Source organism: Martes martes (assembly GCF_963455335.1).
Source record: "Martes martes genome assembly, chromosome: 16".
Classification (NCBI taxonomy): domain Eukaryota; kingdom Metazoa; phylum Chordata; class Mammalia; order Carnivora; family Mustelidae; genus Martes; species Martes martes.
Genome location: NC_137904.1, coordinates 59588430 through 59605683, shown reverse-complemented (window position 1 = coordinate 59605683; position 17254 = coordinate 59588430). Strand labels below are relative to the sequence as shown.

Genomic DNA, 17254 nt, shown 5'->3' with positions numbered 1-17254 from the left:
CCTCCATCCCTATAGGCTTCCCAGGAGAGAAACCAGAGGCCCCTGAGACATTACTGGCACAGAAGGAAGAAGGCTGGCCGGAGCGGACGGCTTCCCAGTGGCAGGCGTCGGGAGGCTCACCGCTGGAGCACGGCGTCCGAGCTGATGGTCCGGTCTTCCAGCGTGCGGAAGGCCGGCAGCTGTACCACGAACACGTTCCCGCTCTCAGTGCCCAGATAGAGGAGCTCGCGGGAGGAGTGCGGCAGGACCACGGTGATCTGTGTGGCACTGGGGGCAGCCCTGAGGACGGAACGGCCGCCGGTGAGCCGGCTGCTACCCCGGCAGGGGAGGCCCCAGCAAAGGCCATGCCGAGGGAAAGCAGGCCTGTGAGGTCCTTTAATGCGGTCCTTTAATGGTTGTCTGGGGTCAGGATAAATATACTGATTACTTTCTGCCAAGACAGAAGACAGATGGTGGAGGGCTTGGGCTTGGGCTGGGAGGCAGAACGCCCCTTCCAGAGCCTCCTGTGTAGACACTGTGTGGGGATGGAGGGAGCCAGGCCGCAGCCCTACCCGCGCCAGCAGAACACCGGCAGGAGAGGCTGCGTCGGCTCAAACCACTGCTGGGCCCACCTAGGGCGCCACAGGACCTTCAAAGGGTGATCCCACCCTGGAGCTGGGCGAGCAGGTCAGGCTGGAAGGGAGGGGACAGGCACCGAGTCCTTACCCCGGGGGACCACGCAGTGTGAAACTCCCATCTTCCTGCAGCTCTGACACGCCGCCTTTGACCTTCAGGCTCCACAGGTGCAGACTGTTGTCATCCAGCAGGGTGACCAGCTGGCACTAGGGAGGGGATGGCACAGGAACCCGGAGTGCGCCGTCTCATTCACTATGGAGGGGCCAGCATTCACCGTGGCCTCTCACCCCCACCCCCCGCCCCGCGCGGGTTGATTCAGAGAGCCCCAGCACCAAAAGACCCCCGGCAGCTCTCTGGGTGGTCTGTGAACCCGAAGCTGGGGAAAGGGGGCCGGTTCCCAGCCCTCCCAGCAGACCCAAACCCAGGGCCACCAAATGCCCCTGTACACCCCTACCAGGTGACGTGTGAGGAAGGGGGCGCGGAGGTCCCCTCACCTGGCCAGGTAGGAAGTGGATCTGTACCACAGCGTTGGTCTCCCGATGCAGCCCCATAAACTCCACCCCTGGGGCGCCATAGCTACAGGCAGTGGGCTCAGGAAAGCTCCAGAACGCAGGATACCACCCACTCCCGCTCAAGGGCCGGGACCTCTGGGCCCGCGTGGCAAGAATATAAATACTTCAGCGACACAGACAGGCTCACCCCCGCCCCCGAAGATGGGGCCTGGGGTAGGGGGTGGAGGCAGCAGGGGCCCCGGCCTGAGGGGCATGTGGCCCGTGGGGATGTGACACCCAGGGGCCAGCTCCAATCAGGGGGAGCTTTTCCAGCCAGGCAGGTGGCGGGGGGGGGGGGGACACCTTACCCTGGCAAGGGCCACACTGCTTGCTACAGCCTCCCCCTGCCCCCACCACCTAAGCCGCAAAAGACACATCAGCTACCACAAGGTGGCACCTGAGACAGGGCATCCCCTCCCCCCAGGGCCTGCCCCAGCAGCTCTGGCCATGAGTTAGGTCCGAGACTGGTGACCAGGATACGGCTGGGGCCCAGCAATGATTAACCAGCTAAGAGAGAGTTCTACACCACCTACAGCTTAAGCCAGCCCACTGGGGGCAGCTCCCACCCCCGCCTCCCCTGCTCGACCTGACGCAGAGGAACAGGGGGAGTCACAGCTTCCCCCAAGGAGGGTCCGGCTGTGCTCTCCATGGTGGTCCCCCAACTCCCAATTCTCCCAGGTGCCACCCTGGCTCACTCTAGGGGCTCAGGTGGGATGTCAGGTTTGGGGAGCTCTCAGACTTGTGGTCCAGGCCAGCCAGAGGACCCAAGCAGTGAGCGATGCTCCAGGGCTTGCTTCTGAAACGCTCCAGAACCAATGCTTTGGACGGAGGATGACCCTACTGGACCATGCCCAGCCTCAGGCCAGGGAAGGGCTGTCCGTGCCAACCACGAGTCCATTCTCTCTGGTGTGCCTGTGCAGACACAGGGGGCGTGCGTGATGGGGGAGAATCTGGAAGCCTTCGCGTTGCTCCTCTCCCCCAAGGCCACCCTGGGACCAGTCTGCTAACTGGGAGAAAGGGAAAAAGAAAACAAACAAAAACAACCTTCCTCCACTCACTGCCTCCAGGGCTGACTCCCAAGAGGGTATGTGGACCATCCCAGGAACAAGAGGGATCATCTACAACTTGCTTTAGTTTGAATCCCACCAATGCCAGGGCCCCTGCCCCTTCCAGGGCCCCGCGGGCTGGGAGCTGGGGGAACAGAAAGGATACAGTTTGATGGCTCCGGAGCGGGTGCCGATGGCCAGGATGCGCAGAGACTGGCTGTAGCCGAGGGCGCTGGGCTGGTGTGGGAAGCCGTGCTCCACCGTCTGTAATGAGAACCAGCTCGGCACGGACCTGCAGACAAGTCCCCTTCGCCCTGCGCGGCTGGAGAGCCAGCGCGGGACAGGGGAGCTGCAGCACAGAGCCCCCCAGCAGGTAGGAGCACGAGGTCAGTCACATTCAGGCTCCTACCCAGACACCTGAGTGCAGAGCCAAACCCAGACCCATTTCTGACCCAGTCCTTGGCCTGTGGCCATCCCCGGGACTCTGTCCCCTGACACCACGCTGGCCACTTGACACTCACCAGGAACTCAGACCTGGTTCCTCCACCGCCCACACTGTGGGTGACCGACCCAGTCCTCCTGTAGGGGTGTGGGGGGCGAGGGTAGCTCTGGGGGCTGGCATAGTGGAGGACTGGACGGTTCAGTTAGCCCAGCTGTGCCGCAGCTCTGGGCCAGTCCCTGCGGGCGGACAGGACCCACAGCAGCCTTCCCTGGCCCTCAGCCGTCCGAGGCTCCTCCAGCCCTGAACGCCGGTACCTTCGCTACTGTCCGTTCTCCACTACCCCTCCAGAGAAGCTTCTGGAGCAGACACACAATTTCGCTCATTTCTTACTACAGAACACACATTGTAGACAACTTGGAACATAGAAAGGAGTTTGAAAAACAAAACAAAAATCACCCATGCTCCCACAATGGGAAGTGACCCTTGCTAGCATCTTGGTGTCTGTGAGTCTTTCTTGTGTTGTGACCATACACTGGTGTGTCTACACTTAACACAGAGAGCGGACTGGGGTTGTGCCCCACAGCTGTGTGCATACGCACAGAGCTACGTAGCCCGTTTGCCCGCCTGCAGCCAGCCCGGGTCATCCAAAGCACCGAAGTGACTTTTAAATGGCTGTGGAGGGGCTCCTGGGGGGCTCGGTCTGTTACACGTCTGACTCTTAATCTTGGCTCAGGTCTCGATCTCAAGATGGCCCTGTATGGGGCTCTGCACTCAGTGGGCAGTCTGCTTGGGATTCTCTCTCCCTCTCTCTCTCCCTTTGCCCCACCCCCAACCCCCTGCTCGATCTCCCTCTCAAATAAATAAATCTTTAAAACAAAAAACAAGGGGCACCTGGGTGGCTCAGTGGGTTAAAGCCTCTGCCTTCAGCTCAGGTCATGATCCCAGGATCCTGGGATCGAGCCCCGCATCGGGCTCTCTGCTCAGCAGGGAGCCTGCTTCCTCCTCTCTCTCTGCCTGCCTCTCTGCCTACTTGTGATCTCTGTCAAATAATAAATTAGAAAAAAAAAAAAAAAAGAAAGAAAAATTTAAAACAAAAAACAGACAGCTAAGAAATGTTCCCTATGTCCAGGCGCCCAAACCCGCCAGGCTTTTGTTGGTGAAACTTTCTGTTTCTACAGGGCTCACCACCGCCAGCTGCACTGAAGACCTTCCTCGGACTCCTCCTATCTTTGCCTACAACTCGCTATTTCCTTAGGTAGGTGTCCCAGGAGTGGAATTACAGGCTTAAAAAGTATGGATGTATATACGACAGACTTGGACTGATAAACCATTTTCGGGAAGGTTTTTTGTTGTTCTCACTCAGCGCTCCCTGCCCCCTGCCTCCTACTCCAGGGGATATGGAACCTGTAGAGCTAGATCAGAGCACGGCGAAGGATGCCAGCCAGATGCTTTACATTTTTTTTTTTTTTTTTTAAAGCAATGAAGGCTCAGGGCGCCTGGGTGGCTCAGTCGTTAAGCGTCTGCCTTTGGTTCAGGTCATGATCCCAGGGTCCTGGGATCGAGCCCCAAATCGGGCTCTCTGCTCAGCAGGAAGCCTGCTTCTCCCTCTCCCACTCCCCCTGCTTGTGTTCCCTCTCTCACTGTGTCTCTCTTGGTCAAATAATAAATAAAAAGCTTTAAAAACAAAAACAAAAACAAAAACAAAAAAGCAACGGAGGCTCTGCCCTGCGGAAAGAAGGCTGCACCAACGAGGCGGCTCTCCTTCGGCCCAGGGCTCCCCTCTGGGCTTCCCCTGGCTGTCCCGCCAGGCCCAAAGGAGCACAAAGAGAGAAGTCCTGGTGACAGGGGGGCACAACAGTTTACCAAACTCAACTGCTGGCTGCTGGCCTGTCCCATCCAGTCCAGTGGCTGATGGAAGGAGGCCCTGAGGTGGGGTCAGCCGAGGAGGAGAGCTCCAGAGACTGCTAATCTGGGGACACATAGGTGTAGCATCACCCCCCCAGCCCCTTCCCTGGCTCTTTGCCAGGAACTAGTCTGCCCTACGAATGGCTGTACCTAGAAGGGACAGACTGGAGAGGAGGAGTGACCCAGCAGGAGCCCCCCTGGCCAGCCCAGGTCCCCGTTCAGCTATGTAAAAAATGCAGCGCCTGGAAAAGCCTTGGGGAGATAGCACAGTGTCTGGAATGTAAACATTTCCCAGGAAAAGGAGGGCAGGGCACGTGATGGTGCGTATGGGGACCAGCTCCCCCAGGGCCCCCGGGTAGGCCTCGGCCAGCCTCAGGTTGCTGGGGCCTTGGCAAGTCAGCAGCCAGGGCCCAAGAAAAGGTTCCTGGGATGGTGGCATTTAGGAGCAGAGTGGGGCGAAAAGCCTCTGGAATTTGGAGGAGTCTGGGGAAAATGTCCTGCAGGAAGGAGCCCTGTGCCCAGGAGGAGATGCATGCCTTGGGCCACCCAGTGTGGCAGCCGTGAGCTGTGTAGAGATACTGAGCACCTGCGGTGTGGCCACCAAGGAATGGAAATTTTAATGTAATTTTAATTAACTTAACTTTAAGAATGGCTGCCCAGTTCAGTCGCTGGAAAACTTTCCAGGTATGCTGCTGGATTCCAAAGGAGTAGGGGCTAGAGTCAGGCAGACCACACCGTGACTCTCCCTTTTCAGCTGCAAACCTTCCAGCTCTAACTACAGATTAGGTAGTTCCAAAGAAAAGTCTGTGTCTGAATTGAAATATGCTGTAAATGTAAAATACACTTGGCATTTCAAAGATTCTGCATTAAGGCGGTGGGGGGGGGAGGCACCTAGGTGGCTCAGACGGTTAAGTAGCTTCGACTCTGGTCATGATCTCCAGGTCCTAGGACTGAGCCCAGCGTGGGGCTCCCAGCTCATGGGAACTTCTCCTTCTCTCTCTGCCTCTCCCCCTGCCTGTGCTCTCTCTCAAATTAATAAATAAAATCTTTTTTTTTTTTTTTTTAAGATTTTATTTGGGAGAGAGAAAGGGGGAGAGAGAGAGAGAGAGAGAACGCACAAGGAGGGGAGCGGCAGGCAGAGGGGGAAGCAGGCTCCTGCCAAGCAAGGAGGCTGATGCAGGGCTCGATCCCTGGACTCTGGGATCATGACCTGAGCCAAAGGCAGATGCTTAACCAACTGAGCCACCCAGACACCCTGAATAAATAAAATCTTTAAAAAATATATATACAAAACACCTAGAAAAACCCTCATTAATTTCTAACGACTACATGTGGAAACAGAAATATTTTGGATACATTAGATTAAACAAAGATATAATACCAAAGTTAATTTCACCCACCTAAAAAATGTAATGAAGCTGCTAGAATATTTTAAATTATATACGTGGCTCGTAGTATAGTCCTATTGGACTAAGGCAGTGCCCTAGACAATTCTGCCAAAGTCAAACCAAAGAGAACCAGCCTGCGGCTTTCTTTTTCCATCAGGCTCTCAGGCCACACACTATCTACCAACTCCCTGGCAGGAAGTTCTCCTAACATCCCACCCGAGTCGCTCCCATTACGGTTGGCCTCTTTTGCCTACGCTGGAGGAGACAAAAGCTGGGCCTATCCTTCAATCTCTCGTACTTACTCCTTATTTCCTTCAGGGTCCTGGGGACACGGCCACCACCCCTCACTCTCACCTCCACCTTCTTTCCCACAGGCTGGTTTAGAAAGAACAGGGACTGAGTCAGACCCATTAGGCTCTGAATTCCCCCTCTGCCACTTAAAATGCCTTGGCCCTTGGGGGAGTTCCTCTGCCTCTGAGCCTCATTTCCATCTTATCAGTGGGCGGATATCAATGCCCGCACTGGACCAGAGGCCGAGGCTTGAAAGCAAACCTCTAGATCATGGTCAGGCTCAGCGGGAAGGCTCAGCTCACCCACCCTGGAGCACACAGGCCTTGCCCCACACAGCCCGCCTGCCTTCTAAAGGTCTCCATCACTCCCTTGTGCCCTCCAGGCATCTTCGCCAGGGGACCATGGCTCCTTCAAGGACAAAAGGAGGGGAGGAAATGCCATGCTGCCCTCACCTGGTCAGGGGCCAAGAGAGTGGGTTCAAATGTAGTTAGAGTGTGGTGACAGGGGATCCCCCAGGTCTGGGAAGGTTGGGGAGGAGAGGCGGACATGCAAATAAAGCCCACAAATCCCCAAATGAGGCAGTTATGATCCGAGAGGAGGCCTGAAACCTGCCTACAGACTGAGGGAGGAGGTGTGGGGGCCCCCAGGCCAGTTACAAGAGGACTGGGGGTTATGTTGGGAATGGGGAAGGAAGGTTCTACAGGGCACCTCTGGCCTGTGCTCCAGCAATAGCTGTCCTCCCAACCTCAGATGTCCTCCCGTTCCTTGGCTGTCCCATCCCCCAACTTCTAACAGCCTTTAAAGACTCAGCCCCTTCACTGCACATGGGGCCCAAGAAGTGGGATCAGTCCCAGGGGCTCCCTCCTGTGGGACTTCCAAGGCGTACCGCAGTCCCAGATCATCCCTCCACCAGGATAGGGAGTGGGGCAGGGGCTCGGCAAGGAGAGCAGAGCTCTCTCCAGCTCAGAGGGAGGGAGGCTGGTTGCCAAGGCCTGACCGCCCCCGCCCCCACACCCCGGGCCCGGCCTCCCCTTCCTCCTGAGCTCAGCATCCAGCCTACCTGGCCCTGCCCCAGCCCTGCTACCTGGCTCAGGTGACCTCTGCCAAGGGAGGAGAGAACAACAAACTCTTTTGACAGGAACTGGGAAAGGAGAGATTTGCAGGAGCCGCCGAGCTGCAACATTAGCCTGGTGCAGGAAAGAAAGCCCTGTCTGTCTCAGGCTGGCTCCCGGACCCCACTGCAGGTTCTCGGAAGGGAGACAGTGGGGGCCCTTCAGCTTGCCCTCAGCGGGGGAGGATGCCGGCCACGAGCCAGGGCTGAGGAGTCCCTGGCCCTTGTTGGGGGGCTGGAAGGAGGGCTGCCTGGGGCACACCCAGCTGCTGGGCTGGGTGGCACTGCCCTGTACTGGGTGTGGTCAGCTCAGATTCCCGGTGGTGGCAGCAACCTGGCCCTCCCTGTGTGGCTGTCACCTGACACCAGGGGACCAGCCACAAAAAAGCCAAGACAAAGCAACCCAGTCCTGGACAGGGGCGGCCAGTCTGGAACACACTGTTTGTTCGGCGGGGGGCGGGGGGCTTGGGGTGAGGGGAGCATGGGCAGGCCAGGCAGGAAGGGCCCAGAGCCTTTATCAGCTGGCTGGTTTTACCAGGGGAGGGAGCGGCCGCCAGGGATTTCCAAGGAAGGAGTTTTACTGTGGCGCGAGTTTCTGTCCCCTTGAAATCACTCCCTCTCCACTGAGATGTCCAGTGGGCTCCACTGTCCCCTCATCTGGGCCCCAGTGGCTCAGGAGACTCCCTCACAGGCAAGGAAACTGAGGTTAGGGAGGGGACGTCGCCACCCTCAGAGCGCAGCAAGTGGGGAAACGGGACCGGCGCCACCAGCCATATGCTCTGGCTGTGTGATCCCTGGAGGCCTCAGTTTTCTCACCCACAGAATGGGAATGCCACCTGGCTGTGAGGTGCCATGAGGACGAGGTGAGGCACCAACTGTGTGCCAGGTGCCATTCGAAGCGATTTAACTTTGCTTATTTGCACACCAACCTGGACGCAGAGACCATTAGGGCACCCGCTTCACAGATGAGAAAACTGAGGAGCGGAGAGGCTCCGTAACGTGTCTGCAGTCACGCAGTGGACAAGCGGCACAGCTGGCACCTGGCCCCAGGCCACCCGGCTCCTCATCACGGCACTACTTGGACCCCTTGGCTGTTTGGCGGAGGGTTCAGGGAATCAATGTGTCTACAGACACAGCTCCTTCCCAGGGACCACCAGTCCAGTCTGGACACTGCTTGCTTTACCAACTGTGGGCACCTTCACCGGGCTGACCTTCACCTGCGTGCGAATGACACCTGCACTGACAGGCCACCTGAGGCTCACAGCGCCAGCTCTGCATATCCCGCTGTCTGCAAAGACCACGGGTTCCAAGGCTCCCCAAACTCAAACCTGAGGCCAGATAATGCCCACAGAGCTGTGCTCTGAATCTGCCTTTCAACTTAGATCTTAACTCACGTAATCCTCAAACCAACTCTGGAGTAGCTCCTGTATCATCTTTTTTTTTTCCCCCCAAGATTTTATTTATTTGTCAGAGAAAGAGAGAAAGACCGAGAGAGAGCACACAAGCAGGGGGAGTGGCAGGCAGAGGGAGAAGGAGGCTCCCCGCCGAGCAGGGAGCCCCATGTGGGACTCGATCCCAGGACCCTGGGATCATGACTCAGGCTGAAGGCAGACGCTTCACTGACTGAGCCATCCAGGCATCCCTGCTTCTATCATCTTGTGGAGACACGTGACTTGCCAAGGTCACCCAGCTGGGGAACCTCGGCAGTCAGGTCTGGGGTTGGCACCACTAACCAACCCCTGGGCCGAACTCCCTCTCTATCAACGGAGATCATCACTGTTGCTCTTCTGTCCAAATCAAATGCACCACTTTCCCTTTCACCCGCTCCTCAGCCTCCCAGGGCTTCTCCCTCCCCAGGGCTTGGCACCATGACATGCCCAGGACGGAGCCCCCCCCAGTCATGCCAGACACCTACCTCCCTTCCCTACCCTCCTTACTCCTACATCCCTACCTAACACAAGGCCTCATGCCCTAAATAGTTCTCTAATCCAGTGGTCCTCGGCCAGGGGCCACTGGGCCGCATCTGGAGACATTTCTGGTTGTACGTCTTGGGGACCCAGGGCCTGGGATGTTACTAAACGTCCTCTCCACGTGGCCAGCCCCAAATGTCAGCAGTGAGAAGGTTGAGGAACCCTGTTCTCTTCATGCCCTCCCTGTATCTCACCGTCTGGGCCTCATCCAGTCACTGCAATACTCCCCTTAAAAATAATTAAATGGGGGCACCTGGGTGGCTTAAGCATCTGCCTTCAGGCTCAGGTCATGATCCCAGGATCCTGGGATCGAGTCCCAGGCTCCCCGCTCAGCGGCGAGCCTGCTTCTCCCTCTCGCACTCCCCCTGCTTGTGTTCCCTCTCTCATTGTATCTCTCTCTCTCTCTCTCTCTCTCTCTGTCAAATAAATAAATAAATAAAATCTTTTTAAAAAGACCAATTAAAGGAAGAAAAGAAAGAAAGTTATCTTCCAAACTGTGAATGGGACCACACACTCCCCTGCTCAAAACCCACCACAGCTATGGGTATCAGTCAAGCCCCAGACTTCCAGGTTCCAGGCTCCCTCAACCTGACACCAGGAAGCCAGGGGCAGAGGAGGGGCTGGCCTGGGTGGGATCACCCAGGTTTCTAAATATTCCAGGATCCGGCCTCATCCCCCATCCCAACCCTTCAGGCTCCACGTTCACTTGGTGTCCAGATGAGACCAAACCTACCCACTTCCCTTCCCTCCCTCCCACCCCTCCCTCCCATCTGCTCCCAGGAAGTGGCCTTTCAGACCACTGGCCCCCTCCCACCTTCTGGACTAAAAACGTCCTGGAGGGCAAAGATCTTATCTGCCACCCCCAGCCCCAGCCCGCCTTTCAGGAGCTGCTCAATGCGGGTTTCTAGCACATGAATGGAAGGAGGAAGGAATTCCAGGAGCCTCCCCTCCCCCTCTCCCCAGCCAGGCCTGGGGGTGGGGCAGCCAAGTTTGGGGGTCACCAGTCGTGGGGCATGGGGGGGTGGGCTGAGTCCTCTGTCCCAGCCCCACCCCAGCCCCACCCCACTGCACAGTTGGAACTTGGGGCGGGGGTTCCTCCCTCTGCTGAGCCTGTCTATCCGGTTTCTACTAGAATTGGCCACCTTTTTGGGGTGTGAGATCTCTCGGTGTCAGCAGGGGCAATGAAGGCACATGGGGGTCACCCCTGCCCCCAGGAGGGTGCTGAGGTTCTCAGACCGGCACCCACGGGCCCCGAGATCTCCCATTCCTAACAGCTGCACCCCATTTCCCAAAGTCCAAAAATCCTGCCCGCAGCTTCCTTCTGCCAGTGGAAGGAGGTGCTCATTCAGGGAAGTCCCCCCCCACCCCGCACTGGCCAGTGGCCTCAGCGAAGCTCCAGGGTCATACCTGCCACAGTCAAGCAAACCAGAGGAAAACAGCAGGGTGCCTCCACCCCCCCCCTCAGTCAGCCCCTGGGTGTCTCTCCCTGGGAGGCCGCCCCCATTCCCCCCTCCGCCCCCCCAGAGGCAGCTAGTTCTCCTGGACCGCACGTTAACTCCGTACAATCCCTGTAACACGCCTACCCCATGGAGGACAGGCACCAGGTCACCCGGCGTCTGAGTGGCCAAGCTGGAGGGGAAGCCCTGTCCCTCAGCATGTCCTGGGGGGGGGGGGTTGTCCCTGGGCATCCTGGAGTTCTGCTTCCCGCAGGCCACCTTCCGGGGCGGAGGGAAGCTTGGGCATGCGGGCCGGGCCTAGATCAAAGCGGACCTAAGCAAGGCTAATTACCCCGAAACGGGCAGATTGCTGGGTGGCTGCAGAGCTAATAAAGCACGAGTGCCCGTGTTTAGAGGCCAGCTCCGCCTGCTCGCGCCCCGCCGCCGGGAGGAAGCCCTGTGGAGCTTTGGGGCCCTCCCTGAGATCTAGGGGGGCAGGGTGCTCTGGCTTTGGGGGGCCTTAGGAGCAGGTCTGGGGTTGGGGGAGCCAAATGCCAGCCTTGGCACACAGTCTCGGGCGCCTCTCCCCACTCACCCGGGCGTAGAGCCCGCCACAAGAGTGCCACAGGAATCACTGTGGTCTGCCTGCAGGGAGAGCTGTGTTTTCCTATGGGGGCGATGTGAGGAGAAAGGGGACAGCCATGGGCTGTGGCCACTGCCTCAGAGACTGGGCATCACCGGAACACTGCTAAACCTGGCAGGGTTCAGCCTCCTTTCATCTTTCCTGCCCCTGAGCCTCCTTCACAGCCCCGTGAGGGCGTAGGATGTTTGAGCCTTTTTTTACAGGTGGGGAAACTGAGGCTGGAAGAGGCAGAGTGATCTGCAGAGGTCACACAGCCAGTGAGACTTGGGACACGGAATCCCGACGCCTGGGCATCCCACTGCCCTTTTCCAGGAAAGCCCGCCAACCAGACCCCATTTCCAGGGTCAGGCGCCCATGAGCCAGCAGCACCCAGAAAGCACCCCCATCCAGGTGAAGGCTGCCTGAGTGCCCCAGTCCCAGCCGGTGGAGGGTGGCCAACTCGGTGCTTCCCCTTACCTTGTTAAACTGGAAAAGGTCCCGCTTGAGCCTCTCCCGTACAGGGTCATGTCCTGACCTCAGGAACCGCCTCATGGTGCTTAGCGCACAGCCCCCTAGAGAAAGAGAAGCAGCTGCTGACCACCAGCGAGAGGCAGCCACGCAGCCCTGGCCCCGGCACCCACGCTGGCTCCCAGGCACCAAGGGCTTGGCCCAGCCCAGCCCCTCTCCCCAAGCCCAGCAGAGGCTTCTCTGTCCGCCCTCTCGTGCGCCCTCACTCTACCTACAAAGGACAGTCCAGAACCCCAGGGACGTCTACACCTGGAGGTCCCAGGCTGGCCCAAGCTCTAACACTTGTTCTGGGCCACTGCAGCCTTATAAAGCCAGCGGGAGAAGCTGGAGGAGGAAGCCATTTCGCCCGGCTTTATAGGAACAGAGGCCCTGAGGTTAATGAGCTTAATTGTTAACCTGTTTTCTGAAAAACCATAAACCCCCAGCTAAACAGAAAGGGAAACTTCACCAGCCTCTAGAGAGCCCAACTGGGAGGCAAAAGTGCAAAGGCTGGGCTCTACCCAGGCTCCCAGTCCAGAAGCCCACCAATGGGTGGATGGGGGCTGGCAGAGGTCTCTGGGGTCGGCACCCCCGGGCACACTCTTCCTGCTGACTGCGGGGAAAGGCTCTCACATCACAGCTGTCGGGAGCCTGAGCAGGTGAGGAGCAGAGCCTACAGTCGGAGGGTGCCAGCCCAGGCCAGCCCACGCCCGGGACCCAAGATGAAACTGGGCCCACGCCACGCGGCTGCCGGGCTTTCCGGAGCTGCAGCTCTAGCCCTGGGCTTCCTGGCTGGCCCCCCGCGCCCATCTCTAGCTAACCGGGTCCCAGATCCCCTGGGCTCTGATGGGTGCGCTGGATAGGGAGACTCCCTCTCCCATGGGCCTAAGTGGAGCCTTATCAGGAGAAGAAATCTGCTCCCAATAAAGAAACCAGCTCAAGGCCCAAAGCCCATCTGCCCAAACCATCTGAATGCAGAATGCTTTCCCAACCCAAGGGGAACTATTTCTGGATCATCCTTGGGGGAAGGGAGAAGGATCATCTTCACTTCAGCTTCCGGCCAGCAGCAGCTCGGCCTCCCACTGACCGCGGGCCACCAGGGCCTGTCCTCAGCAATGCAGGGGCTCAGGGTAGCCGGACTCCTTGAAGAGACTAAACGGACCCGGGCGCACCCCAGAGGAGCTTACTCGGGGCTAGGACAGAGTGCCCTGCCAGGGAGGCATCAGGCCGGGGTGCGGGTTTGGGGGAGCACCTGGCCCCCGCCATGGTGGATGTCCCAGGGGAGGTGTCTGAGACCTGAAAGACGCCCTTTATTTCTGGCTTCTTGTGAGGTGACAAAAATTAACCATCAGGCCAGGGCTCTGCATATGAATGGACCCTCTGTGGTCCAAGACTGGGGGCTCCCTCCAAGGCACGTGGATGGCAGAGGGGGGCCATGGTGGTGGCCTCTGGCAGAACCACCAAGGGCTGGCCATGACGGAAGGGGTTACCCCACTTGGCAGAGACACACTGGAGGCAATCCAAGTACCACCCCAGCTGGGAGCAGGTGGAGACCAGCCCCCCACAGCGCCATCACCTTCTGGGGACACCGAAAAGACCATCACTTGCAGGAGGGGGGGCAGATGCAAGAGATTTGTGCCCTTCCATTCTGGGGGAGCCGGAACAGCCTGGGAAGCCCCACTTCCCTCCAGACCGGCAGGTAGTCAGGAACCTGCCGGGTGCCCACCTGACCCAGGGTCCCGAAGCAGGCTGGGGAAGAAACACAGGGAAGCCTGGGAGGCTCTGGGGACTGGGAGCGACAACAGCCCTAGGCCGGCAGCAGCGACCTGTGGCTCCCAGACAAACAGCTGAGCGGTGGACTCGCATTCCAGCTGTGGGGGAGGGCGGCACAGGCCGAAGCTCATAAATCCGCAGCTCTGCTCAGGCTCCGGGCTCTGGGCTCCCGGGGGCCCCCACTCTCCCTTCCTGGGCCGAGGTCACTGGGTCAGGAGTCAGAGGAAGCTGGGAGTGCTGCCTTGGAGGAGAGGGGCCTGCAGACTCCAGGGACAAGGTGATCTCAAGAACCCACACAGGCTTTCGGGTGACACGGCACAGCCCCAGGGAGGAGGTGCAGGCGGGAGGGAGGGGGGCAGACGGGACGTGGAAACTGGTGGGAGATGGTAGGCATCCCACCCACCCAAATGCCCCTCAGAGCATCTGCTGCGTACCAGGCACTACCCCAGACCCGGACGTCATACTTTTACTACTTTTTTTTTTTTTTAAGATTTTATTTATTTATCAAAGATCACAAGTAAGCAGAGAGGCAGGCAGAGAGGGGGAAGCAGGCTCCCCGCTGAGCAGAGAGCCCGGGACTTGATCCCAGGACCCTGGGACTGTGACCCGAGCCAAAGGCAGAGGCCCCAACCCACTGAGCCACCCAGGCACCCCTACTTGTATTACTTTTTAAACATTTTGCTTGAGTAATCCTGCTCACTGTTTAAAAAAAAAAAAAAAAAAAAAGGAAGAAAGGAAGAAGAAAAAAAAAAAAAAGAAAGAAAACAATCCCAAGGAGAAAATCCTCCCTAAATCCCACTACTCAGGAGTAGGCACAGTGGGATGTCGGGACACGCCCTGCCCCCTCCTGCCTTCGCACTTCTGTACAGGGGACACCTAAACCCGGTCCCGGATGTTTGCTCGCCCTCCACCAGCCTCCCTGGACGTCCAGTGGAAGATCTCCACTTGGCAGACCAGGAAATGAAGACCACAGAGGCTGGGTAACCCGTCCAAGGTCACTGAGGAGAAACTGGCAGTACTTGGATTTGCCCCCAGGTCTGCTGAACTCCGAATGTAAGGACCCGGGGAGGCAGGGCAGGGTGGCTAGGACAGGCCAGAGGGTGCCTAATCACAGCCCTGCAGGAGAAAGGCCAGGGCGCACGCAGGCCTTCAGCTCAGGGCCGACCAAGCGGTTCTGGGCCTGGGGCCTGGTCACCGCTGGTGACGTGCTGCCAAGGTGCCACCTACTCCACAGGGGGCTGGGACCGCAAGGGCACGGGAATGGGGGTGGTGAGGGAACCAGGACCAAGACAGGCAGCCACGGCACCTCTTCCTCACTCCCGCCAACCCCTCACTGTTGCTCCTAACACAGAAATAACTGCCCAGGTCCAGGCGTCAAAAGTGCCATCCCCTCTTGAAGGGGAGCAGGTCTGGGACTCACCACACTCACCTCCAGGCAAACCCTCAGCTCCACGGACCCCAGCTAAGTGGGTTCTCCAGAGAGAAGCTCCAGGAACCCGGACCCGGAGCTCCCTGGGGTGGAACAGATCCTACCCCCTCTCATGGGGGTGGGAAATGGGGTGTGGGGGGTTGTAAGGGAAAGAGCCAGGGCTTGGGACCAACCGCCGGGCACCACCACCACAGTTCAGCTCCGCCAAGCTGGGTGGCCTCCCAAGGCAGCTGCTCGAGGCCCAGCGAGCTCTTCTGTACAGGGGGACGCACGGGTCCGCTGGCAAGAGCGGGAGCCATGCCAGGTGCCTGGCACGGAGCAGGCACGGTCCTAGGACTGGGGACACAACAGCGGAAAAAGACAGGCAAGAGCCTTTTTTTCACCAAGCTGACATCTCGCAGGGCGTGTGTGTGATGACTCACAAGTACAGAAATCAGTCAGCAGGACGGGCTCGGAGAGAGCAGGCCCAGCAAGGAAACGAAGGAAGGGGCCAATCCAGAGTGACCAGGGTGTGGCTGGAAGGACTCAGGGAACATTCCTGGGTCTGGGTCTATGGGTCTGCTGTTCCTTTGCTGGGATGCTTTTCCTCCAGATACCCACCGGCCTGCTCGCTCTCACCTCTACTCAAATGTCCCTTCTTCCTACTGCCCGGCTTTGCTTTGGTCCTTAGCACTGGTCACGGCGCGACAGTCTCCTTACTAATCTTGTTTATTACCCGTGCACCCCTCCCCAAGGACGAGCCTTCTCGTTCTTACTCAGGAGTTTTGCCCCCTTTTCACTGAGGCATCCCGGCTGAATGAATGAACAGAGCCAGAAGCCTCCACCCAGACCTGAATGATAGGAAGTGGTCAGCCGCGGAAGACTGGGGGCAGGGCGTGTCAGGGGAAATGGAACAAGCTTGCATCTTCCAGGAGGATGACAAGCCCAGGGGCGAGTGCCCGCGACAGGAGAGATGGAGTGGGTCAATGCCCTTAGTCCCAGTTCACTGGGGGCCCACTGACAGTCCTGGGCGCGGCCTGCCTCGGTCTGCCCTGCCCTCCCCTCCCCTCTCCTACTCCTGCTCAGGGCCCGCCCATCTACTCAACCCCCACCGGAGGCCCCTTCTGCTAGTCTCTGAGCTTTCATCTGAAATAAGCCTTCTGGCCCTCATGCAACGCATCAGAAATCATCTTCTCAAGAGCATTCTCTTTCTTCATTTGTCCTGATCACTTTCCCCCTCCTCCCTCAGTGCTCGACCACACCGTACGCTAAAATGGTCCCTAAAACCACCACGGACAAGGGCCCCCATCTAGCTCCTCGAATGTTCTCCCCAGCGTTGTTGTGCTGGTCATGAAGGTATCAGGGAAAATCAGAAGCAAGTCAAGTGGCCCGCGACAGGAGCTGGTGAAGCACGCTCCGGGTCATGACTGAAAGCAAGACAGTCATTAAAAGGGCAGAAGACGATGGACGTAGAACCGTACGTAGAACCATAGGTGTGATGTACGCTGAAGTCAGGTACACTCCATTAAAACTATTTAAGTAAGTAGACACCACACTGGCAGGGTTATGGGATTAGTAGAGATTTTTTTTCTTCCTTTGGTTTATCTGCCTCCCAGGCAGGGTAGATAAGAGGATCACATGGGAGAAGGTGAAGGCCCAGGCGGTGGCCAGGTGTGAGGGTGGCCCTACGCTCAGAGGCAGTCCTGTTGGTAGGATGGCTCCTGCTCTCTGGGGGGCTGGGCTGCCCTCCAGCCATGGTCACCTGAACAGGGGAGAAGCCTGCCCCCTGGACACCAGATGGGTGCAGAGGCAGGGAAGGGACAGGTGGGCGGGACCAGCTGCCTGACCTCGGGCTTCAGGGTCCCAGCACCTGGGGGTAAGGGACACTACTACTGTATAGGCCGTGCCCAACCGGGATGCCAAGATGTGTCTGAGGCAAAGTTACTGGAAACGCTGGCCAGAGCGAGACCTCTGAGAGGCGGCTTCTTAAGAAGAAACACCTTCTCCATTCCCTGGGCTCCCGAAGACTGCCTGACGTCAGCCTCGGTTCCTGCCTGTCCCACCCTCTGTCCTGGACAGGACCAAACTCTGAGCAGCCCTCCACACTCTGCCCTCTGTTCCCTTGGGTATGGACACTCAGGGTTTAGGGCTGGTCCATGTGAGGCTTGTCAGCCAATGGCGTGTGCGTG

General features: G+C 58.4%; 1 protein-coding gene across 2 annotated transcripts in view; it reads right to left on the bottom strand.

Annotated features, from left to right (window-relative positions):
* LLGL2 (LLGL scribble cell polarity complex component 2) overlaps positions 1-17254 on the bottom strand; it is a 33892-nt gene that overhangs the window by 10389 nt on the left and 6249 nt on the right. For both annotated transcript variants that reach the window (XR_013968217.1, XM_080827261.1), the window contains exons 2-6: positions 11855-11949; positions 2379-2476; positions 1110-1191; positions 706-821; positions 121-279 (exon numbers count right to left, since the gene is read on the bottom strand). Coding sequence is in view for 1 of the 2 variants with exons in the window: in XM_080827261.1 (XP_080683387.1) it covers positions 121-279; positions 706-821; positions 1110-1191; positions 2379-2476; positions 11855-11929 (530 nt within the window). In the remaining variant the exon portion in view is untranslated. The remainder of the gene's footprint in view (positions 1-120; positions 280-705; positions 822-1109; positions 1192-2378; positions 2477-11854; positions 11950-17254) is intronic.